Here is a 24,730-nt window from a genome sequence, read left to right as displayed (position 1 = left end):
ATCTAACTATATAGTAACACTTCAAAATAAGGTTAAATTAGTTAACAATGGTTTAATGCATTAGACATAATAAACTAACAAGAAATATTTTTACATAATTTATTAAATCAGCTTAATGTTCATTTATACATACACTACCGTTCAAAAGTTTGGGGTCAGGAAGATTTTTTTTCTTTTCCCCAGCAAATATTCATTAATTTGGTCAAAAGTGACAGACATGTTACACAAGATCTGTATTTTTTAAATAAACGCTGTTTTTGAACTTTCTATTTATAAAAGAATCCCGAAAAAAAATTAAGCAGCACAACTGATTTCAACATCAATAATACTAATAAAGAATATTTCTTTACAGTGACACTGTATTTCTTTTCAGTGACACTGACAACAGGAATAATGATGCTGAAAATTCAGCTTTGCATCACAGGAATAAATTACATTTTAAAATATATTTGAATATAAAACCATTATTTATTATAATTTATATAAATTTCAATAATATATCACAATATTACCGTTTATTGTATTCTTGAGTTACCTGCGAGTCTCAAAGAAAAGAGATTCCTGCATTCAGTGTGAGGGTGTACTGGTTTAAACACATTGTTTAGTGTGTGTTTACCCGGTCAGTCTCCTGTGTGATGCGGTTCTGTGCGCGGGTCAGCTGGTCTTGGCTGCGTGTCAGACTCTGTTCTTTGGTGCTGATCTCTCTGCTAGCCTGGGCCAGGCGAGACTCCACGTCCTTCAAGCGCTCAGACTCCAGCTGTGCCTCCCGCTGTAGACCTGATACACGCACACGCAGCTCTGAGAGAGACAGACAGTCACTCAATTATTTACGTTATCACTCTGACCTTCTGACTGTATCTGGCTCTTTTTTCAAAGAAAACGGTTTGATGTGCTACTGTATGTGCCAAACACTAACGTTCACAGAGCAACGCTTCCTCCCCAATACACCAAAACCATTTATGGAAACTAAGCTATGCATAACTTTTTTCATTTCTGAATGACATCACAACCTAATTAACATATGGCTGCATCTATCCATCCATCCATTTTTTCCTGACAATTTAGCACTTATTTTCCATCATATGCTTATTACTTACAATGAAAAGTATTCTTGTTAATATATTCAGAAAAATGGTTTTGCTTCATTTTCTTTCTGTAAAATATAATTTTCTTATGATTTTAGTCATTTATATTTGGCCATACCACTATACTAACAAAGACAGCCTGTTTAATTATAAAGGTCGGAAAAAGTAAGGGAATTAGTGCAGTAACTTAACTTAAAGCTACACTGTGTAATTTTTAAGTTGATTCTTAGCAAAAAAACACTGTTCTTTCAAAATTATTTGTGCTCATTAATGTATAATTACTTCTAACAACTAATCAAGTATTCTTGTAAGCGTAGAATCTGCCATTTATAATACATACGGGTGAGCTACTCAAATGGCGGAAGCCATGTTGCGCCTCCATCTTGAAGGGTCATACCCGGAAATTAAAGCTTCAACTTTCGTGTTTTTACACTCAGTGGCACCGTGATGAATGCGAGCGGGAGATTACTCGCGACTGCCGGCAGATTTGAAACAATACGGCCACCGTAGGAGTTAAAACGCCCTCGGAATGGGAGGGGCTAGAAAGTAATATTCAGTTGGTACTAGTCAAATACATTTTCACCGCTAGATGGGAGAAAATCCTACACAATGTAGCTTTAAATTACAATAACTTTTGATTAAAAACAAAACAAAAAACCTTGACTTGGAAAAATGAAATGCTACCAAAGCGTTTGATACTGCCCCTATAAAAGCCCCCTGAACCACCGGACACTGTGACAGTTTATTACAGCTTCATGAGGGGAATTTACATTCCAGAAAATTTTACATTCCTGATCCAGAAGTCAATGGAAGGAAAGTGTTTGAAGAATCAGTGAAACTGTGGTGTGGAGCTGTCAGAGTCAGCTGTCTGTGGAGATGACACACCCTGATGACTCATCAACACAAAGAAACAAAACAATGGAGAACATTCATACCACACACACACACACACACAGTAAAACTGATCTCTCTTGCTCAACAGACACACACCCACTCTCTCACTAAACCACCCCACATCTCACTACAAATATGGCAAGAGATAAGACCAGCATGTGTCAGTGTGTCCAATTCACTTCATCCATAGTACACTGCATCAATGCAACACACCTCAAGGCTCTGCAAACTGCATATTGGTCAATATTAGCATATTATGCTAACTTGCGTTATTTATCAGATCATCTATGCCAATACTGGAAAAAGACAATCCCGACATTGCATCACAAAAATAAATTACTTCTTAAAATATATTCAAATAGAAAACAGTCACTTTAAATGCGTCACTGTACTTGTGATCAAATACAAATTCAAAAACATTTTAAAAATATTACCCACTCCCCAAACTAACAGTAGTGTTTGGCAAAATGGGTAAAAACTAATTATTTTTTGGCCACTGGTATTGGCAACCATGTCTACATCAGAATGATCACATAAATGGGTTATATTGATGGGTGCTGTTTCGGGCCTCCTTTACGGAGACAGCTTTATTTGGAAACCTGACAATAGCATTAAATATTAATCAGGTTTCTTATGTAAATAAAACTGGCATTTAATGAATAAACATGATACTCCTCACTCAGTTTATGGGCAAACACAGCTGCACTAAATAAATAAAACTACACTTCATTTCCTTAAACTACCTTAATCTTATTTTACACACACACACACACACACACACAAATGCAGGTATGCATTCAATTTATTTCCAGCTCAGCTCAGTGAGAAAATCACCACCCTCCATAACATGCAAATACTACACAAATCTGCTCATGCCACTGATGAGGTGAAAGAACTTACTCTCATTGGCTGTCATGCCAACGTGCTTTAAACAGTGACTTTTGGACTGCTTTCATTTATGATTATTAAAAGAGCAGACAGGCAAAAGTCCTGGATTCAAACAACCCAGTAAAGAGAGATGTAACAATCTGAAAAAGTTCGACACAGCGTTTAAATATTTAAGCAAGTTAAGTCTCTGGGTTGGTTTTACTCCGGGATGCCTGAATATTTAAAATGAGATTTTCAGTGGAAAACTCCTGAAAGCCCAATGGCATGAGGAGAAGCTCACCATCTATCTCGTTCCTCAAGGCCTCCTCCATACCAGAGTCATTGCTCTTGATTATGATGTCACTGGATGAAACCGAGGAAGCTGGTCGTCCTTTGGGAGTGGACCACGAATCACCACGTTCCCATGGAAACACAGAGGTGGGGGTGGAGGGTTCTGATTGGCGGACGTTGCGCCGAAGGGGTGGGGATTTATGTGGTTGCTGTGGAAACGGGGTGGAAGCCCCGCCCACTGAGGGCTTGGGGACGTCTCCAAACTGCAGCTGCTGCTACAATAGACAGAGCACAAACAAATGAGTCAGGAAGTATATTCATAAACAACATATTCCTTATTAAGTGGTTGCTCTTAATAGGGTTTGTGCATTGAAGACTTACTCTGACATGCTGTGTTTTGCTTTCACTCTCTGCTCTGAAACCACCTGCAGGGTTAAACAGGGTATAATAACAGCAAAAGAATAATGATGAAAAGGTCGTTCTAGATGCATCCCACATGGACAAACATGCACTCAGAGCCTGGGTACAAAGTCAAAATGTAATCACATTTTACTACGCAATCAGTCCTCCTTAGGGACATTGAGAAAAATAAAACACCCTTTTGCCTACTTTACGAGTGGATACATTTGGCAATCTTTAAAGAGGGACACTTTGAGAACGGACAGTGAATAAAACAGAAGGGCTACTGAAAAACAAAGGACAGAGCGTGAGGGACGGTACCGTTGTTGTCCCAGGGAGAGCTCAGGTTCCAACAAGGTGTGGAAAACAACGTCGATTCCCCAGAGGCATTTCCCTTCTGCAGCTTTTCCAGCTCCGCCTCAAGCCTACATGCAGAGCAAGAAAAAGAGCTTGTTATGGGTCAATACAGGCAACCATTTCTCAGAGATGAATTTAAATTATTTTTAGTGCTTCTAGGTGTCTAGAAATCCCTCAAACTAGTGTTATAGACATTAGTCAGGTTAGACGGCATATTTAATTGACCCTTTTTTTGTTCCCGGAAAGACATTGTCAGCTAAACAACCCGTATGTTACCTTTGCGAACAACAGCGCAATATATTAAACGCACTGTATTTCTTTTGTTCGCAGCCTCGCTTTCGTTCCTGTCAAAAATTATTTATTTGATCTACTTTATTATTATATATATCAGGTCTCGGCCTTCATCCTCCCGTTGCGCCGACCACTGGTGCCATCATCGGCAGTGCGTGCCCACCAATGAGTGTAAAGCCTGGTTCACACGGGACGATTTAAAAATAGATTTTCCAAACATGAGAGACCCCACACACGGCGATGAAAAAATCACGGGTCTAACAGTTTTGGTCGTAGAGTGTGTGGTGCGCAACCACACGGCAAAATCAACACATCACACACGAACCGATTTGACTCCCGAGCATTCCCAGGTCAGACGGGAAATCTTGCAAAATCCCTCGAGATCAAACGTGACTTCAGAGTAAACAATCATGGCGGACGAAGAGGATGCAGTGGCGATAGTTTGTAGTTTGTTTTTAACCGACAAAAAACGTTATCAAAAGAAAAGGCGATGGTCAAAGAAGTGGAGACTTTCTGGTGTTTCTGGACTTTCTGGCCTAATTATCCTGCCGTGTGAACCAGCCTTAAGTTGCAGTCAGCGGACACATCCCCAGCGTTTGAGAGCAGAGACTAATGCTCATTTTTTCGAGATTTTGATAGCTTATTTTATGTACTTGCCAGCTTTATTTATCATTCAAATTTGGCTGGGTGGCTAATAACATTTTTCTGTGGTGTGACAAACTCAGAACACACACTTCATTTTGACTTTACAGGGACTTTAAAATGTATAATTTTTATAATCTAATATTTCTCTCTTTTTTTTTTCAGCTTCATTTCAATTAAAGGGCACCTATTATGGAATTTTGAAATTTACCTTTCATGTAGTGTGTAACATAGATTTAAGTGAACAAAAACATCCTGCAAAGTTTGTAATATGAAAGTGCACCGTATATAAAGTTATTGTCTTTCAAAAGTAAGAGTCGACTCGGAGTCATTTTTATGAATCGTTAGAAGACCGAAGCTTTTTCTCTGACTAGATGACGTCAACTTGTCAAGTTATTTGAATACGATACGCCCACTTATTGCGCTCCAAGGCAAGGGAAAACTTGAAAACGTCATGGCGACGAGACGCTGTGTTCTGAAGTGTGACTCAAAAGCAAACTTTTTTCATCTGCCCAAGGAGGAGCATTTGAAGACTAAGTGGCTACAATTCATATATACAACTATACCACAGAAGTGTAGTCCGAGCCTTGTGCTTTGTTCGCGCCATTTTGAAGACGATTGCTTTACCAACTTAAATGCAATCAAACTTGGATTCGCGAGCTGGCTGATATTGAAGGAAGGTTCAGTTCCAAGTGTATTTGCATCAGCTTCCTCCTCCGTATCACAACCTGTAAGTCTTATTATTAATAATTGTTGCTTTTATGTTTTATGTAGCATGCTTAATAATTATTTTGTTTGTTGTCTAAGCACTGTTTAGCTTCTAGGTCTTCAATGACAATTGTATTGAGATATGTGAAGTGTTTGTCGTTGTTTTCGGAGTTGTCTTAAAGAATAGAGTAATACCTCGTAGTAACGTAACTACATTTTTTTTGTAAAAACATTATGTTTATGCATCGGGCTAACGCAAATAAAGACTGATTGTGCTTTTACAATATGAACTCTGGGCTATGCTCGCTAACATAACATTAAATTCTTTATCTTATTTTTAGTTTTTTACTACAAACTACAAAGCAGTGGACTATAATCATTATTATACCACGATTTAATTGATAAAAGCATCATTGTACTCCGTGTTAAACAATAAGTATTATCTCTGTAAACACTGCTGGGTCATCTGACCAATCAACGCAGATTAGCGTCGCGCAAAGGAGGGGTTTGGAAAAACGAGTCGTTGAACGAATCATTTGGGAGTCGGTGAGCAAATCAGGTAAAAATAAATGCATATTATACGACAACAAAAGTTTTTTTTTGTCATTGCATGCACGTAATACTGTTGTTGGGGACTCCCAAAACCACATTAGGAACATTTTAAATGTCATAATAGGTGCCCTTTAAACATTTTTTTTAAAAATAGTTTTAGTTAACAATAACAACACGAAACACAATTTGGTTATGAATTTTATTATGTTTTTAACTACTAAAAAATGTATTTAAAAACTGATTCACACAAGAGTGTGCGATACCAAAGTTTTGGAAATTTGCTAAGTTTTTCCATTTCCAAAGTAACAGCGACTTCTCCGATTTTCGTATCTCTCTTTAGGAGTTCAAAAACATTTGGGTCATTCCTTCATTCTGAATACAGTAGTGATGCAAGAATCTGAAGTATAGGCACAACAGTGTAAGAAGTAAGATGACACTTCAATCGCTAATCAACGTTACATGACCTTGTCCGGTTTGGTGTGTAAACGGACAGGAAGGTTTATGTGTGCGTGTCTCACCGCTTGATCTCCTGTGTGAGGTTTTGCGTCTGCTTTTTGGCAGACTGGAGTTGTCCCTCTAGCGAGTGCACTTGAGCCGTTTTGACCTGCAGGTCGTGAGACAGGCGGTCTCTGGTGCGCACCTCCGCTTGCACTGCCTCACGCTCTCCTCCCAGCTCTCTCTGAAGCACAGCCAGCTCCACACGCACCTCCTCATACTGACAGAGAGGAACACGCTACATAACACATCCAGCACTGTTTGTGCTACAGCTGTGCTGAGAGTCTCAGCCAACTTTCCATTTGGTGTCCTTTCAGGCAGTTATTTCTGCATAGCTTGAGTGCCTTGGTTAACCCTGTTGTATCCGATCTACTGCAAGCCTTCCGTCGTCTGATTGACAGTTCATACTTTTTAGCAGGTTGTTAATAATAATTGTAAACTATCCACCAAAAAAATGTGGTGCACGTGTCTTTTTGCTGTGGAGTCTAACAAGTTTTATAAAGGAAATGCAAGAATAAATTTGATATCGTTATTCGTTAGTAAAATATTGGTAACATTTCACAATAAGGTCCCAATCATTAACACTGGTTTAAAGGAACACTCCGACTTTTTGGGACTTTAGCCTATTCACCTTTTCCCCCAGAGTTAGATAAGTCCATACATACCTTTTTCATCTCCGTGCGTGCTATAAGTCTGTTTGACGCACCCACCGCTAGCCTAGCTTAGCACAAAGACTGGATGTAAATGGTTGCAGCTAGCATACTAATCCAAATAAGTGACAAAATAACGCAAACATTTTCCTATTTACATGTTGTGATTTGTATAGTCACAGAGTGTACAAAAAACAAAGTCACATGAGACACAGACATATTTTAACCGTATAAATACTGGGAACTATATCCCCTGAATATAGGGCGGAGTGATAACCGCAGCACCTGAGACGCGCTCTGAACGAACTCTCTGCTCCTCACCACGGCGCGTCTCAGGTGCTGCGGTTATCACTCCGCCCAAGCAGCAGTGCTTCGCCTTCAGAGAATATAGTTCCCAGTATTTATACGGTTAAAATATGTCTGTGTCTCATATGACTTAGTTTTTTGTACACTCTGTGACTATACAAATCACAACATGTAAATAGGAAAATGTTTGCGTTATTTTGTCACTTATTTGGATTAGTATGCTAGCTGCAACCATTTACATCCAGTCTTTGTGCTAAGCTAGGCTAGCGGTGGGTGCGTCAAACAGACTTATAGCACGCACGGAGATGAAAAAGGTATGTATGGACTTATCTAACTCTGGGGGAAAAGGTGAATAGGCGTCCCAAAAAGTCGGAGTGTTCCTTTAATGCATTGACTGACTAATATTACCTAGTAATGAGCAAAACATTTAACAGTATTTATTCTTTGTTAACTTTATTTCATAAAAAAATACAACCATTAGTAGTTCGTATGGCGTAGCTCCTCTTCTTTTATATAGAAACCCTGCAACATTTTTATGTAAAACTTCTCAATTTAAACTTCGGATTCATCCCTGGCGTTTTGTTTTGCTCTTTCATCTGCACTTCCGCATTCATCATTCTCACTTAAGCTACGCCTATGTCATATGTCGGGTCAGAGGTCACCCTAGGATGGCTTGAGGGTGAGTAAATTATGTGATCATTTTAATTTTTACTCGATTATCCAAGACAAAAATCATGATATATCAGGTTTTTGAGGCATGTTTGTTTGTCTCTTTATCATCAATGTACTGCATTGCATTATATGTTTTGCCCCCCACAATACAAAATTCAGAGCTTTGATCATAAAACTTAGCATTTAATTATCATCTCACCATTTTATGCAAGTAGTCTGATATACTGTTATAAATATCTAATTGTTTTACATTACAAGCGATCAGAATTTCATCTTACTTTTTGGTCATATAAATATCAGCAACCTCACCAAATTGCATATTTTTGCAGTTTGGCCCTCTTAATAAAACTGAGGTGTTTTTTCCTTCTCGAGTCTGAACTCCACGTCATACTATGCGTGACCCTGGATGACAAAACCAGTCACATGTCGAACGGGTATATTTGTGGCAATAGCCAACAATACATTGTATGGGTCAAGATCATCGATTATTCTTTTATGCCAAAAATCATTAGGATATTAAAGTAAAGATCATGTCTCATGAAGATATTGTACATTTCCTACCGTAAATATATAAAACATTTATTTTTGTGAGTGAATGCAGCACAATCACGAACATAAATTGGACAATTTTAAAGGAGATTTTCTCAATGTTTAGATTTTTTTTGCACCCTCAGATTCAAAATTTTCAAATAGTCGTATCTCAGCCAAATATTGTCCTATCCTAACAAACCATACATCAATGGAAAGCTTATTTATTTATTAATTTACCCATGTGACTGCTTTTGTGGTCCAGGGTCACATATAAGCCATAAAAAACTGATGTATCAATTATGATGCTCAACAAAAACCACATAAGCAAACTTTTTTCTTACTTTTTCAAATTATTATTGCATATGTCAGGCTTTAAAGGGTTAAAATGCACAACATATCTCTCGATGCTCACCTTCTGCTTCTGTTTGTGCAGAGCTGCGTCCGAGTTGTCCAGCTGCAGTTGCCTCTGCTGTTTTTCCTTATTCAGCTTCTCATTCTGAGCCTGAAGCTGCTTAACTTTCTGCAGGACGTGACCCGTCAGACCCACGGTCCAGTCGTCTCCGGCCCAGCTCATCGCTGAAGATGCCTACAGACTGAGGTTTCAGAGAGCTTGGCCGATCATCTTCCAGGGCTGCAATGGAAGAGATATAGAAAGGTTTGGCTTGAGCTGTTGTTCATGAGGATCCTGTGTGCTGCCTTAGGGGAGATACTCTCAGCTGTCTGTACTTGTTTCAGACCAGAAATATCAGTTCACATACTGATCACACTGACAAAAATGAACCAGTGTATCTACATCTTTATATAAAGGAAAAATCACAGCGATCGTGTGTGTGTGTGTGTGTTTGTCAAGAGTGTTCATGGAAACATTCATAAGGGACTTCTGCTGCCAAAACACCAAGTAGAACCAAAAACAGAAGATTCTGTCATTATTTTCTTACATCATGTCTTTCCAAACCTGTATGATGGCTTATTATTTTCTTTGCAAGACAAAAAAATTAATATTAACAATTGTACTGGTTGCTTTTATTCATGCAACTACAAAGAACGGGGACTGTCAGTTGAACTCAAAAGCCGGATCAGTCCGACTCATGAGTGAATCATTCAGACTAGCTTTTGTGAACTGGATTAACCAATTTAATTCAATAGTTTTACTCAAAAGAACACAGATTAGACATAGTCACTACTCTAGCTCAGGTAAACGTGAAAATTGCTAAGGCATTATTGCGGTTTTACACACAAAATGTTCATACGTCATTAGGAGTAGGATTAGGATTAGGCTACTATAGAAGCTGGTTTCAGACACTGAATAAAATATTTAAAAAAAGTAATTGTGACTTTTTAAATCGCACAATTCTAACTTCACGTTTACATCTTGCAAATCTGATTTTTTTTCTCAGAATTGGACTTTATAACTCGCAATTCAGACTTTTTTCCCCTTGCAATACCGACTTATTTCTCAGAACTGCGAGTTTTTATCTTGCAATTTTGAGAAAACAGTCAGAATTGCAAGATGTAAATGTGCAAAATGATGCAAAAGCTGTGTGTGTTCAGCAGAAGAAAGAAATTCATACAGGTTTGGATCAACCGGAGCGTGAGTAGATGACAGGATCTTTATTTTTGGCTGAAGAATCCCTTGAATGATAGCCTACTTGTTTTGTTTTTAAGTGCACATTCACTTTCATTATAGCAAATAGTGTTCTGCAAAAGAAAGTTATGGGTTTGGGACGACATGAGGATGAGTTAATAAAGACAGATTATTACATATATAATATAATTGGTGAACTAGGGGTAAACTATCCCTTAAAGAGAACTTGCAATGTAAAGGTTTAAATACTGAAGTGAACAGTCCCAAAGACACACACACACACACGCAGTGAAAGTGTCTATTTATATGATCACTCAACCTCCTGTATTTGGTTTCTTTTCTCAGTCACCAACAGTAAGAACTGGATAATTGCTGAAGGAAAGGAATGAGGAAAATCCGGCTTGTGAATCTATAAGAATTGTGAAACTAAACATCCTGGTCCGATCTCACCGTGTCCCTGAATTTCCATTACAAAGCATCAAAGATGAGCTTTCAAATACAGATGACGCCAGGCTAGTACCGAGATGAATATACAACAGTCTTACCAGATCTCACTGTATAATTACGTATACAAACCTCAGCAAATTTATGAATCCTACTATGGCGAGTTTTGGGTCATGAATATCAATAACGCTTCGTGAATGGAGGCAGCGAGAAAGGCTACTAATTAATATTCATGAGCAAAGCCTTCGCTTTAGTAAGATTTATAAATTCGCTGGCTGGTTTTGATTAAAGTAGAATCTGTAGACTGCTGAAAGAGCTAGTTAAAAACTAGTTTATTTATTAGGTAAAACAAATGCAGACCATAATCCTGTCAGGTAAAACGAAATCAATGCTTCAGTGAAATCAAACAATGTGGCATTACTTACCAGGACTTCTGATGTGTTGATCTCTTTCAGACGCAGTGATCCTGATGTCTTGAATGCCGTTTACGTGTCTGTTAATAAAATACAACCGAATTGTACATCTATAGCATGTGAAGCGTTTGACCGTTTAACGTTCACAGATTGTCGTTATCAACAGTCAAAACTGAGCGCACGCGGTCGCTGTTTCTTGCGCCCCTCAGAAACTGCCGAACTTGATTTGACGCGAGGCGTGGGGGTCCGTGACGTTTACAAAGAGGCGGAGCGTCAAGAGGTAACCAGAAGTGCAGTGGCACCCACAGGTCAGTGGCATTATTCAAGGGAGTTTTGGAGGAAGGTAGCTTGGCTTATTTTTCTGCTTATTACAAACTCTTTACTTTTGAAGTTGTGAATGTGTTATTTTTGATTTGGGACTCCGGGTCAAAGGAGATGGATGACAGATTAAAACTGCTTACTTTATGTGGCGACTGGCGAGTTTCATCTTCATAGGTGTAAAGTAACTGATTCTAAGCCCAATTTTAGACTTTTTTTGTGTTGATTTAAAATTATTTCATGACTCTCTTTGTTTATCAGCTAATAAGAAAGCTGCTAAAACTTCTTTGTTGCTCAAAGAAATTGAGGTTTCATTATACATTATAAATTATCTCCTGATTTTCTGAAGATTAACATTACTATTTTTTATTTTTTTATTTCCCATGTACTTGTATTAATTTTTTTGGATGTGTAGTTTCTATGAATGGTCTGTGTAATTATTATTTTATGTGTATGTGTATATATATATATTTCTCTTTTTTTATGTATAAACTATCCCTTATCTACTGCCTTGCTTTACTTTGAGTGAAATCTTATTTTTAATTTTACTTTTTGTGCTTGATACTTGTATCCCCTGTGCTTTTTGTTCAATAAAAAATAAAAAAAACGGTCAGGGGTACGTTTTTATTTTATTGTTTTATTTGTATTATATACATCACATTAAATATTATGAAATAAAATGTTACGTTGCTTAAATTGAGTACACAAAATCGTTTTATCCCAAACTGATTTACATTATGTTATTTATTTTTTTCATTTACATTATTTGCAAAGAGGAAGAAGAAAAATATTGGACACTAGCGAGTGTCCGAAATGAACCAGGCATTGGGGCAAATAAATACACACATAAATACATAGGCTCTACATATACAAAAGTGTGATTTTAAGAGCTGAAAAAGTAATGGAAATTTCTATAATGAAATCAAAAATTACATTTTTAAGAGTGTATATTTTCCCAATTGTAATCTTTTGTGTGTGTGTGTGTGATGATTTCTTGTGGATCATTTATGTCTACTTTAGTATAGTGTTGATTTCATTTTATAATCGACAACCAAATAAAGTGATTCAAATAATGGGCACAAAAATTCCAGTTCCAAACCTGTATGAGTTTCTTTCTACTGTTGAACACAAAAGATGATACTTGATAATATCTATTTTGGTAAAAAGTTGTTGTAACCGGACAGTTGATGGCACCAATTTACTTTTTTCCTTCTAGGAAGTCAATGGGTGCCGTCAACTGTTTGTTTACCAACATTCTTTAAAATATCTTGTTTTGTGTTCAACAGAAGAAAGAAACTCATACAGGTTTGAAACAACTTGAAGGCGAGTAATGACACATTTTCATTTTGGGGTGAACTATCCCTTTAAATCGGTGCTTTTGTAAACTAGTGTCAAACTCTTGAAGGATAAAAAACATTAAAGCCTTCAGGAATTAGGTAGAGAAGCGGGATGCACCTTGACCATCAGTCATGCATTATCGCCCGAATGGTCACTTTCACTGGTGTAATCCTCCAGCATAAACAGCATGTAATCAGATTATCCTCATTGCCGTGGCCCTTGTTTCTGAGAAGAGTGTAGGAGTGCAGTGTAATCCATGATCCCACATATGCAGATTAAATCTCCGAAGTGCTGAATAGAGTGGAAACCCTCACACACCTACAGATCTGTTCTCGCTCCATCTTTCGGTGCGATCGGACACAGACTGCCCGGTACAGATACGCAATGATTAAGACAGCGTGTGCATGGAAAGCGGGTTAGGTAACTCCTTAAGTAGCTCTGAGTAACTGATGTTACCACCTTAACAATAGAGCTAATGGACACTTTATACAGCTCTGCCTTTTACAAATCATTACAATGAAACAAGCTGCTAAATTTCATTGCTTTACTTTGCTTGAAACGTAAATTTTACATTTTGTATCACAAATTAATCCATTAGAAATTATTTTATAATATTCAATAGATGCAATGCTACAATATTATTTGCATATGCATTAGTAATAATAATGCATATATATATCTATATATAGATAGATGTATTGCATATACAGTATATATATATACCGGTAGTTTGAATGCATTCAGTGCACATGTTGTGCTGGCAGCTCAGGATGAGCAGGAGGTCACACTGAATGCAAGGTGTGTGTTCAGCGCGCTAATCAGATGGCTAAATACCAGCTCGCATATTTATATGGGATTACATACACACACATTTACAGTGTATAGATCATCGCAAAGGAGAGCGGTCTCATCTGGAGTGCTCAGACTGGAAACAAAAGGATTTTGAGATTTTGGCTCTACATTTATTGCACCAATTTGGAGACATTTGACATTAAAACAGGAATATATTGTCAACATTTGAAAACTCACATTATTGAAAGGTAATATCCTTTTTCCATAACTTTAAATGTATATGGCAGGTGTTATTTTTCACCCTAATTTCTATTAATAATCATAATTTGCATCCCATATAGGCAGTATACTGTACTCCAGAGCAAATACTGATTCTGTTTGCACAATTGTGCACATGTTTGGATATCTAAACTATTATTGATTGGATAGTCGACCAGATAACACACATCAGGGTGCAAAAGGCTGTGCTGTGTTGCCAGTGGCATTTAGAGGAATTACAAGTCTGCATATTGAACTAAAGTTGAGTTGGACACAAAGCAATAAATATAGGGCAAAAAAAAAAAAAAAAGTAAATATCCAAACACGTATTAGAGCTCCAGAATTTTATTTTACAAATGCAAAACTTTTTTGGACCTGGGATCAAATAGTCAGGCATATATTTAAATAAATAAGTACAATTCAAAAATAAAAAATAATAATCTTCACACATGAATCGTCTCCTCAGAGTCCAGTCCTTAAATCCCTTGAAAGTCTTTGGGATGTGCTGGAGGAGACAGAGTACTTGACTCTTGCATTGCCAATACAAGATCTTGACAAAAAATGTATGCACCTCTTGATGAAAATAACATCACAACATTTATTTCCATCAAGAGGTACATACCTTTTTGGTCAAGATCTATAAAGATAATAATCACTGCAATAATGATCCAATCATAGACTCCTAAGCATTTGCCTAATTAAATCCAAACAGCAATGTTTTTAAAGTAGGCAGTGTGTGTGACAGACAATGTTACAACCTGAACTTCATAACTCAAACCTCTAATGGTTTTTGCCCTCTCAGATGTTTCCCTGGTCAGTGGTGTTCTCCCTGGAGCCGAAGGTTCCCGGACAGCGCACTCCAGAAGAGCTGGTGACCAACACTCTGATGCTGGAGCTGGGTGCCATGGTGAAGCGGACCGAGCGGATCCGGCTGGAGAAGGCAGCAGAGGTGCGCAAGCGGCGAAACTCTTCCTCCGGCGCAGACTACAGCTGGCTGGCCGGCCCTCAGCCTCGGGCCCCGTACGAGCTCACGCCAGGAGAGGTTCTGGACCTGCAGGAGCTTTGTGCCCAGATCCCACCTCAACAGTGTGGCCCGGTCATTGTCAGGTAGGTGCCATGTGTTACTGCGATACTACTATAGTTTTTATTAATAGTTTGAATTAGTTTTTAGTTTTATATTTTCCTTTTGATAAGTTTGCCATTTTATAATGTCTATATAGTTTTGATTTCAGTTTTAACACATTACAATAAGTTCTCATTTTTTAGCAGTTAATGCATAATCTATAAAGCATTTATTAACCTTTGTTAACATTAGTTAGTAAAAATCTATTTATGTTAGTACAATCAGTGCATTAAATACAAACTTTTTAAAAATGTATTGGTAAATGTTGCAATTACCATTTACAAAGATTAATAAATGCTTTAGAAGTATTGTTCATTGTGAGTTCATGATAATATAGTTCACTAATGTTAACAAATCAAACTTTATTGTAAAGTGTTATTGTTATTTTAATACATCAAGTTAAAAGAGAACGAGAAGGGTTTTCTTTTTAACTCGCTGAAATAAAATAACTTTTTTTATATACTTTATTTAAAGTAGCTAAACATGAATGTTTTTATTGTTTTAATTTTTAAGTTAACTACAATAACCCAGGTAGTGATAGAGGTGGATTCATGAATACCTCTCAAAAGATTTTGATATTTTGTTGCAAAGGTTCCGGAAGCAAGTGTCCGAGTTTGAGGCGGATGTGACCGAGGTCCCCAAACTGTTTCGGGGCGTCCTACAAAACTGCCTGGATGAGCTTCAGGGAGATGCAGAAATCCAGAACCGGATGAACCGTTGGGAAAAACAGCGCAGCAAGAGCCTTTCCTTTGTCAGTTTCCGGTCCAAGTTCCGCACCCTAAACCACGGCAAGGGAAGCTTCGGTGGTTCCCGAAACAACCTGCAAGAGGAGAACACATGGTCTGATGAGGAGGAGGAGGAGGAGGCAGCCGAACAGGTGGCAACCGCCCTGCGCGCCCGCAAGGGACGGAGTCACAGCATGCCAGAGATCACCCCTCTCGAGCAGGCCACACACAGCTGAACTACAGGAAGACTGGATGAATGGAAAGGAAAGAGAGTTGAGAAAGAAATGCAAGCCTGCAGGCTAAGCTGGTGATGGAGGAAGAAGAAGAGAGAAGGTGGCAGAGAACAAGAGAAGAGAGGACAAATCTGATTCTAGGAAACATCTTGAAAGACTAAAGTTTGTGCTATCAGATTGTAAGACAAACGTTCATTTGTTAATTACACCAAAGAACACCAGTATAGGCATATATAAGAAGCCTATAGCCTAGTCTTTTTTTTTTTTTTTACCTTCTAATGTGTTCTTAAATATTTTTAATATTTGGATGTGAATATAAATGTGAATATTTGGCGTAAATGTACATATTTTCAGAATTAAATTGTTTTTTTTTTTTTGTGAGGATGAAATTCACAAAGCCTGACAAGTGCATTTCCAGGTCTTATTTCAGGTCAGGTCTTTGTCGGAAAAATTATATTTAAATTTCATAGCATATCCATCAATACAGTGCTAATTGTACTGCAAAAAAATAAAAAAATAAATACTGTATTCAGTATTTCAGTTTTAATTTCACCATAAGAAATTAAATAACCCACCAAAAGGTGAAATGCGCTGAATTGTTAAAATAATGTCCGCTTAATTTTTGGTATGCAACATTTCTTTTTTTCTTTTGATTTTGGTGTGACCCAGACAGGTTTTTGGCAAGTTTTGTGAGATTCACTCCATAACATCTTTACAGTCACAGCAACAAATGCAACATTAGCCAGAAACACTACTTCTCAGATGTGTTTTAATATGTACTGTTTGCTTTTACATTACAACAGTGTTCAGTTCATACAAGAGATGCAGATCATCAGCTAAAAAAGCCTGGAAACAGGAGTCTTCATAAAAAGTGCTTATTAAATAATACACTGTACATCGTTCATGAGTTTGATTTGAGAGTGTGTGGCGTGTGTGTGGGAGAGAGAGAGAAAGTCTGTGATTTAGCGAATGAGAGAGTTTGACCTGGAAAATGCTGCTTCTAAGTGAAGACATCATCTCTGGCAGCTCCTCCTCCTGTTTCATTATTCACAGCATCACAGCATGGAGGAGCGGATCTTGGTCTTTGTGCCGTGGCCAATACTTTCTTCAGGCCAAGGTTGCTCCTCGAAAAATAAAGGAAAAGCACCCACCGCTCATGTATCAGAGTACCGATCGGTGTCATTACCAGGCGTTCAGCTCCAGAACAACCAACACATGAAACTGTCTCTGCACAGACCTGGAACGAAACATCCTAATGTGATGAATGAGCAGTTTATAACCATCTGGAGTCTCTTTGGGCCCTTTAAACCTCTTTTAAAGTCTATACTACTATACAAAAACACTGGTCTTCATTTGCACCTGCCTGGAGCAAAATCATAAGACCAGGTAACTTCCTCTAACTCCTCCTTGTGTATTTGGCAGAATCAAACTCAATAAAAAAAAAACGAAAACAACTCAAAGTCTCTAAACAGTATATAATATTGCAGACCCCATATTTACAGGGCCGGCAATCAGAAGGCCTTAACACTAGAAGGTAGAATCTCATGAAAACGGTCAGGCTCATATTTCACCACCCAAACAAGAAAGATAAGTATATTTTTAGGACCAGATTTTCTTAAACTAAACTAATTTGTTTGAAAAAAGATACATGATTTATAAATGTACACATGCATTTGCACATTTTTAAAGTACGTTTGTAGTATATATCAAGGTAGTATTTAATTAAATTAGCGTTTATTAATAATAAATAAATCATGCCATATACAATCATTTTCATCATACTGTAATTTTTTTTCCTTCACATTACATTAATGAGAATTATAATGCAATTATAAATGAATTATAGTATTAATTACAAATATTTGTTCCTTTCATTTTTGGGGTAAAATATGACCCTGATATTTCTGTGGGAGAATGACCCATAAGTGGCAAATAATTGCCTAACTTTGATATAAAATACAGATCAATAGAGATTAATGGGGGCATTATTATTATCAGAAACATTTTAGAAAGAGAATTAGGTCAATTAATTTACAGTAAAAATGTTATCGATGATTACGGATAACACTGCCTGAGAAAAACAAACTAAACCAGTTTGAAGAATCAAACCACTTGGGGAAAAGCCTTCTCTTTTAATATGTGATTATTAATAGGAAACGAAGGCTCAAATATTAATGCAGATGTAGATGAAGTTTAAAGAGAACAGAGTGAATCAGAACACCCTCCTCTCAGTCTAAATGCACAGTACATCTCAGTTCCACCTTCATCAGCGTCATCATCCTCCTCCCTCTAGAGTGAGAGAGTCAAACATGGACAGTCACTGACCAAAATCATTCCACCAATGAGCATCAGAACCCCCCCACCCCAAAAGTCAGAGTCCCCTGCGGCCCAGTCCACTTGTGTTTGTGTTTTTGCACATTCGCCCATAAGTCCATCGCCTGTTCCTCCTTCCTTCAAAACCTTTGGCTCTGTTTCCACCCCTTCTTACACTCAAGGTTGTTCCTTCTCAGGCGAAGAAGACCACAAAGATGATGAAGAAGATGATGAGAACGAGGAATATCTTGATCATGAGCCAGCGATTGGAGGAGACGGATTGGAAGTACTTCAGTATCTCGCTGTGGGCCATTTCCACATTCAGCTGGGTGTCCTCCACATTGGCGTCGATCCTGGTGGTCAACAAGAAACATGAACAGCTCAGGCTTTTGACAGCATTTGACAAAAACATCACAATTAAAGCAATAATCTTCTCACTTTTTATACTGTACTATTGTAAAAAAAGAAAATAATAATTACCGTTTCACTATAAGAAATTATCCTATAGTTATTAGCAACAATTGCCAAAAACAATGTCTTCAAATTGTCCCATTTTCTTTTTGCAAAATACAATTTCTTATTTTTTTCTTTTGATTTTGGGGTGAAATGTGGTCCAGGTGAAATGACCTGGACATGTTTAACATTTTCTTATGATAATAATAATAATAATAATATTTCCCCTGTAGATGCAAACTTAAGTCTTAAATGGCAATAATATTGCCATTAATAATAATAATTTAATAATTATAATTTTTTTACATTTTAAATACTAATATGCCATTTTATTGTGCAGCAACATATATATTTATGACAGATTTCTATGACGAGAGTGGTAAGTGTTTGTGTGGTTTGTACAGCGTGTATCTGTTGAGTCTGTGGTTTTGCAGTATGCATATTCATATGGTGTGTGATTGTCTGACCTCTGAATCGTCTCCTCCTGCTCTTTGACCATGTGTGCCAGCTGCTGAAAGATGGAGCCCAACTCCACGATGGTGCTCTCGATGTTCTGCATGGTGTCCGATCGGCTCTGGATATACGAGTCCTTCGCAAAACACAACAAACGGACATTTAATCATAAAATCAGACATTCAACATTTGTCATACATGAAAACATTCAGCAACAAGCAGCAGCCTAGTCTACAATCCATTCCTAACTCTAGAGGCATTTCCTCTGAGAGACAGATACCTGTTCGTCGATGAGCTGCAGCTGAAGAGGGTTTGCTCTAGAGTCCATGTCGATGGCCACCTCTCCTCCCAGACTCCTGGACTCATCCTGCATCAGAACTGAGCTATCTGCAAGAGGCAAGACATTAAAAACACTAAATAATGGCAAGTGTGTCTAAAACCAAATCATTTGACGAATGGGACATGGTGAAGAATTCTGTTTTCTAAATAATAAATGCAACAAAACAAAAACAAAAATCACAAACAAGAAATTAATATAATAATAATGAATCTATAATAATAATAATAATAATAAGTTATTATAATATATTACATTATAATAATATAATATCAGCAATAATGTTATATTATACACTATATCTAAAACATTAGCATGTATAATATAAAAATATAACAAATAATAAAGTTTAATAAAAGTGTGGAATGTTAATACAAAATTAGCACAAAAGAGAAGCTCAAACATAACAAGGAAGTTTTTCTTTGTTTAAAATGTTTGCTCATTGTTTGTATCAAACAATCATTGTGTTACTTCATATTTAGTTAATGTAGAAAATATTGGTAATGGTTTGAGTGTATCTGCACAGCTCGAGACTATATATACTAATATTAGTTAACAACAAACTGTAATAGCATGACATTAAAAAGGGGTGACATACTGAAGTTATTGGTGAGCAGAGGAGAGGCTGAGACCGGAGCCTGGGAGAAATGCTCTCTTCTGCTGCGCTGCTGCTTCAGATTCTAAACACACAACAGTTATACAGTTATATTATAATAAAAAATCTTTTTGTTTGGAATACAACTCAACCTTTGCTACAAAGCCAATGATTTCACAGGACTTTGTGCATTTTTTCTTACTAAAGAGCTGATTGAATGTTTAAAAGCATAACAAAGGCTTGACACATAATTGATGACATTATAAAAGTACAGCACTTGTCATAAAGAAACCTCACCTCTGTTCTCACTTCCAGGACTGACTTGAAATCATTTGACATTGATGCCAGCTTGGACTGCAACACAAACATTCCCAGATAAGACTGTTTGCATCATATACTATATTGTGGCAGGAAAATGAAAGGTGTGGCGGCTATTTAAGTCATTTTATATGTCGATCCAAATAAGATCATCCACCCCTACATGTCAACAGCAATGGATATGGGAGACTTCCTGGAGTCTCTCAAATATCTGTGCACTGGAGGAATATCAGATATAAGAATGTACCTGCAGGGAGACAACAATTGTGTTGGAATGTGTCTGGATGTGGCGGCCATTTTGTCCACTGCGGGATCGCACGAGGTCTTGCAGCTGCGCTATCTGCTTATTCAGACTGGTGATGTCCTGATGAGAGACAGACAGAGAGAGGCAGCATATCAGATCACTGCAAGAGGTTTGATCTTTCACGTTATGGAAGTTAGCTGAAGGATTCTGATAAACACAGATATCAACAATTCTACAGGCAACTTCAACATCAATGCAAACTAAGTGAAAAAAGCAAGTACTGAGATTCATATCAATATGTTGTCATATGATGGATAGGGAGAAGGACAACAAAGACGCCACTAACCTGTTTAATGATGTACGTTAGCTCCTCAATCTCCACTCCTTTATCATCGAACAAAGACTTCCTTTTGGCCACTAGGAGTGAGGGGAGAATAAAAATTAATATTGGGACTAGACTTGATGCAGTCTCTAACCGTTACAACAACATCAGTTTAAACCCCAATGTTATGTAACATAGTTCACAAGAAATATTAAATTACAGAATCTTAGTCAAAAAAGAAATACAAACTATTCAAAAGTTTGGGGTCAGTAAGAGTTCATAAGGAAATTAATACTTATTCAGCAGCAAGGATGCATTAATGACCATAAAGACATTTACAATAGTAAAAAATATTTATATTTCAAGAATCCTGAAAAAAAGGAAAGTTTCAACAAAAATATTAAGCATCACAACTGTTTTCAACATTGATAATAGTAGAAAATGTTTCTTGAGCATCAAATCAGCATATTAGAATGATTTCTGAAGGATCATGTGACACTGAAGACTGGAGTAAAGATGCTGACAATTCAGCTTTGACATCACAGGAATAAATTATATTTTAAAATATATTAAAATAAAAAACAGTTCTCTAATTTTTTTATAATATTTCACAATATTACAGTTTTTTTAATAAATATATATAAAATAAATGCAGCCTTGCTGTTGAGCATAAAAAAACATTTTAAAAATGTTACCAACCCCATACTTTTCGAACAGCAGTGTATATTAACTCCAAGTCAATTACATTATACCAGGGAACTAGACTAGGGAAATGCCAAATAACCATAGACAAGCATCAGAACTATTAAATACATAATCTTCCACCAACAACAAGAGTCTAAAAAGAAAAGAAAAGAAGAGCAGAGCAGTCTTCTATTTGGTGTTTCTGAATCTATTTAGTGTTACTGACATGTTACTTACAAATTGTAAGCTTTTCAAGCTTGGCAAATGTGTTGCTCAAGTCTTTCCCAATTCTCCTGTTAGAGAAACAAAACAAGATTTCAGGGGGGCAAAGATTCAAGGAAACAGGACAAGACAGAGTTGCTCTGAAGCGAAAACACACTGGGCTCAAAGATCATAGAGAAACATCTGAACTCTTACTTGGCCATGAGAGTGAAGTCACTGCGCTGTTTAAGGGCATTAATGGCAGGTTTAGTGTGAGTCCCATTCTGAAAAGACAGAACAAGAACTCTTGGTACATGTGAAAACATCAATAACATATCTTTTTGCCAATAACAAAAAAAGTGTGATATGATTTAAAAGAACAGACAAACAAATTTTTACTTCCACGAAGCACAGTAGGAGAGCTTAGGCAGAAAGTCAAAGCTTCTGCTTCAAGAAAAATGGATAGTGATTTATATTGCTTTTTTATGGCTTGCTTTGCATAGTGTCTTTTTGAAACTTGCAGCTTAAGTCACAATTTACTTTTGTGCCCGGTTTCACAGACGAGCCTTAAGCCTAGCCCAGACTAAAATGCCTGTTTGAGCCGTTTTAACTGAAACAACTTGCTCTGACAATATGTCAGTGCCATGGTTTTGTCTCAAGATGCACACCAGTAATGTTTTTCTCTAAGGCACATTTATAAAAGCTACTTACATGTCCTAATTTAACTAAGGCCTACTCCTGGCTTAATCTAAGCATGCGTGTCTGTGAAACCAGGCCTTCATGTATGGTAAAGAGCAGCTCACATTCTGCCAAGCATTACTGTTTCGTAAAAAAGGTTCAGTAAATGATGACAAAATTTTCAAATAAAGTAAGTATACTGTAATTTTCCCTCTAAGATGCCGTGTAACTGGATAAATGGTTTTCAGCATCTGTGAAACGTGCATTATCCACACTGTAGCTGGTAGATGTAGTTTATGTTGTCATACCTGTAACTGTCTCCCCTGCAGGGACTTACAAGCCGACTGGAACTCAAATGTGCGGTCCCGACACGTCATGATAATGCTGGAGAAGCTTTCCCCCTCAACGATATCAAGGTGTGTATGTGTGACAGTGAGTCTAAAGTGATCCGGCTGCTGTGAAACTCCACTGGCGTCTTTATGGTGCCAAAGCAAACAACTCAGACTTCAGAGGTTACTAAGAGCTTGGCTGAGCTGACTGTTCTTCAGCGACTCCGCACATCATCTGAGGATCACAGAACGATTCAATCAATTCAAATCAACTGAACTTTGGTTGTTGTTGCTGAGAAGAAACTACAGTGTTCTAGAAAGTATTTGGACACTTGAGAGTATGAGTAATATTGCGCTTGGTTTGATAACAAAATAATGCACAAACTTTTCATAGAACTAATGTCACCTTATTTTAACCAATGATTTTTTTTTTAACCACTTGGTGTCAAGTTGATTTTTAATGAAGTCAGTTACCCTGCAATATTGATATGTAGAATCCATGAAATTAATAATTTTGAGCTGAATATAATTGAAAAAAATGTAAAGAACTTCTCATATACATTGATTAAAACTGTGTGTGTAATAACATAATCAAGCCAAATAGCAAATTTTTTTTTTACATTACCTCAGGGTGCTTTCAAAACAAGATAGTGATCCTATTCTTTCATTTAGTTTTTGTATCACTTTCCATTTACTTGTTCGTGAATATTGTATCCAAACCAAATATATTATTATATAGTAATAATAATAACAACATTTCAAGCAAATGCCATTCTCTGGGTATATATTCACTTTGCCTTCACTTTGTTACTAAGAATCCAGTAAAAAGAGGTTCAGTAGGTAAACAGTGTTGTCTTTCACTACCACATCCAGAAATACTTAGAAGATCTGCTAATACTGACCCCAACACCTCAGCTTTGCCCTTCTTTACAATATTAATAAAGAAAACCACTTTAGATAATGTCTACAAATAACCTGCCCATCAGTCAGCTGAGCAGAGAGGTAACTTAACGTTAAACTGAACTCACATGTTATCGGATTATAGGCCACCTAGAATATTCTGGCTCCTCCACAGGCAGACGTGGAAGAGCACAAATCAATACGACAACTCATTCTCCGAGAAGATCTGTTACAAAAAATTACTTAATGTTTTAAAAACTATTTATATCTTTAAAGGTGTTTGTTTACGTCTGTACAGTGACTGACACCGTCTTCAGTCCAGCAGTACGCAGTTCTCAGTGCGCTAATTGACCAAAAACTCGACAATTTCTTTCTTAATTTAAACCATAATAGCTCAAAATGAACGTAAACCACTAACTAACATATTCCTGCCGTCATTTAGAATCATTTACTCACGGTTATTGTGCCATTTCGTCGTTTTTTACAATATTCCCGGCTTGTCGATATTAGGGAGGTCGGGGTTTCACTTCCAGTCCTGACCGCTTCCGGTGTGCGTAACGTCACTGCCACGTCCACGAACGCGCACGCTCAATGCCGCTTTCCGAAAGCGTGATTTGTGACGCAAGATGACAAATTTTGTGTTGAGCAGCAATCTTGCCATTTTTATTTAGTTTCAAATTTTATGTTATAAGTCATTGTAATTTAAAAAAAAAAAAAAATTATTTTATACTTTTCTAGCTTTTTTCCATTTTCTTTTTTACTTATTTTTTTGTTTTTAATCCGTGCGTCTATCTATTAATGTTTGTAATACTCCCAAACACAGGTCATCTCTGTCTATGATTTTAATAATTAATGCGAGATAAAAATAATGTATAGTTAAGCTAGTTTTGGAGCAGTGAAATTTAATAAAAGTTTTGTTTTGGGTTAGCCAATC

At 37.1% G+C, this 24,730-nt stretch overlaps 3 protein-coding genes across 6 annotated transcripts in view; 1 reads left to right on the top strand and 2 right to left on the bottom strand.

Annotated features, from left to right (window-relative positions):
• Nucleotides 1-11,479, bottom strand: part of LOC307008104 (uncharacterized protein) — a 28,801-nt gene extending 17,322 nt beyond the window's left edge. For 2 of the 3 annotated variants that reach the window (XM_079630697.1, XM_079630698.1), the window contains exons 1-7: nt 11,195-11,479; nt 9,153-9,371; nt 6,605-6,801; nt 3,858-3,961; nt 3,519-3,562; nt 3,148-3,412; nt 617-798 (exon numbers count right to left, since the gene is read on the bottom strand). In XM_079630697.1, coding sequence (XP_079486823.1) covers nt 617-798; nt 3,148-3,412; nt 3,519-3,562; nt 3,858-3,961; nt 6,605-6,801; nt 9,153-9,314 — 954 coding nt within the window. In that variant the 5' untranslated portion in view covers nt 9,315-9,371; nt 11,195-11,479. The remainder of the gene's footprint in view (nt 1-616; nt 799-3,147; nt 3,413-3,518; nt 3,563-3,857; nt 3,962-6,604; nt 6,802-9,152; nt 9,372-11,194) is intronic. The other variant, XM_079630699.1, reaches the window with a different exon arrangement.
• Nucleotides 11,436-16,725, top strand: LOC307008106 (protein RD3). Of its 2 annotated transcripts, none has more exons than XM_079630702.1 (3): nt 11,436-11,490; nt 14,691-14,995; nt 15,603-16,725. In XM_079630702.1, exons 2-3 carry the CDS (start codon nt 14,691-14,693, stop codon nt 15,970-15,972), a joined length of 675 nt encoding a protein of 224 aa, XP_079486828.1. In that variant the 5' UTR covers nt 11,436-11,490; the 3' UTR covers nt 15,973-16,725. The 2 variants fall into 2 exon arrangements, with proteins under 2 accessions (XP_079486828.1, XP_079486827.1); XM_079630701.1 differs by lacking the exon at nt 11,436-11,490 and adding an exon at nt 13,185-13,878.
• On the bottom strand, nt 16,721-24,407 carry stx5a (syntaxin 5A). Its single transcript, XM_079630700.1, has 11 exons — nt 24,253-24,407; nt 22,876-23,131; nt 22,106-22,173; nt 21,926-21,981; nt 21,029-21,099; nt 20,686-20,802; nt 20,418-20,474; nt 20,124-20,205; nt 19,469-19,575; nt 19,203-19,324; nt 16,721-18,635 (listed from the first exon to the last, which is right to left on the bottom strand). Exons 2-11 carry the CDS (start codon nt 22,942-22,944, stop codon nt 18,476-18,478), a joined length of 909 nt encoding a protein of 302 aa, XP_079486826.1. The 5' UTR covers nt 22,945-23,131; nt 24,253-24,407; the 3' UTR covers nt 16,721-18,475.
• Between the last annotated feature and the right edge of the window lie 323 nt (nt 24,408-24,730).

The sequence above is a fragment of the Phoxinus phoxinus genome (genome assembly GCF_949152265.1).
Source record: "Phoxinus phoxinus genome assembly, chromosome: 12".
Lineage (NCBI taxonomy): Eukaryota > Metazoa > Chordata > Actinopteri > Cypriniformes > Leuciscidae > Phoxinus > Phoxinus phoxinus.
The sequence above is the reverse complement of the archived record's forward strand: the minus strand, read 5'-3'. Positions and strand labels throughout refer to the sequence as shown.

Excerpts from the sequence above, each read along its gene's own strand:
- LOC307008106 (XM_079630702.1), top strand. The coding sequence starts at position 14,691 with ATGTTTCCCTGGTCAGTGGTGTTCTCCCTGGAGCCGAAGGTTCCCGGA. Across the intron at positions 14,996-15,602 it reads TGTGGCCCGGTCATTGTCAG|GTTCCGGAAGCAAGTGTCCG; the intron begins GTAGGTGCCATG and ends TTTGTTGCAAAG.
- stx5a (XM_079630700.1), bottom strand. The coding sequence starts at position 22,944 with ATGACGTGTCGGGACCGCACATTTGAGTTCCAGTCGGCTTGTAAGTCC. Across the intron at positions 21,100-21,925 it reads GCTTGAAAAGCTTACAATTT|TGGCCAAAAGGAAGTCTTTG; the intron begins GTAAGTAACATG and ends CCTCACTCCTAG. Across the intron at positions 20,206-20,417 it reads TCCTGGAAGTGAGAACAGAG|AATCTGAAGCAGCAGCGCAG; the intron begins GTGAGGTTTCTT and ends TTGTGTGTTTAG.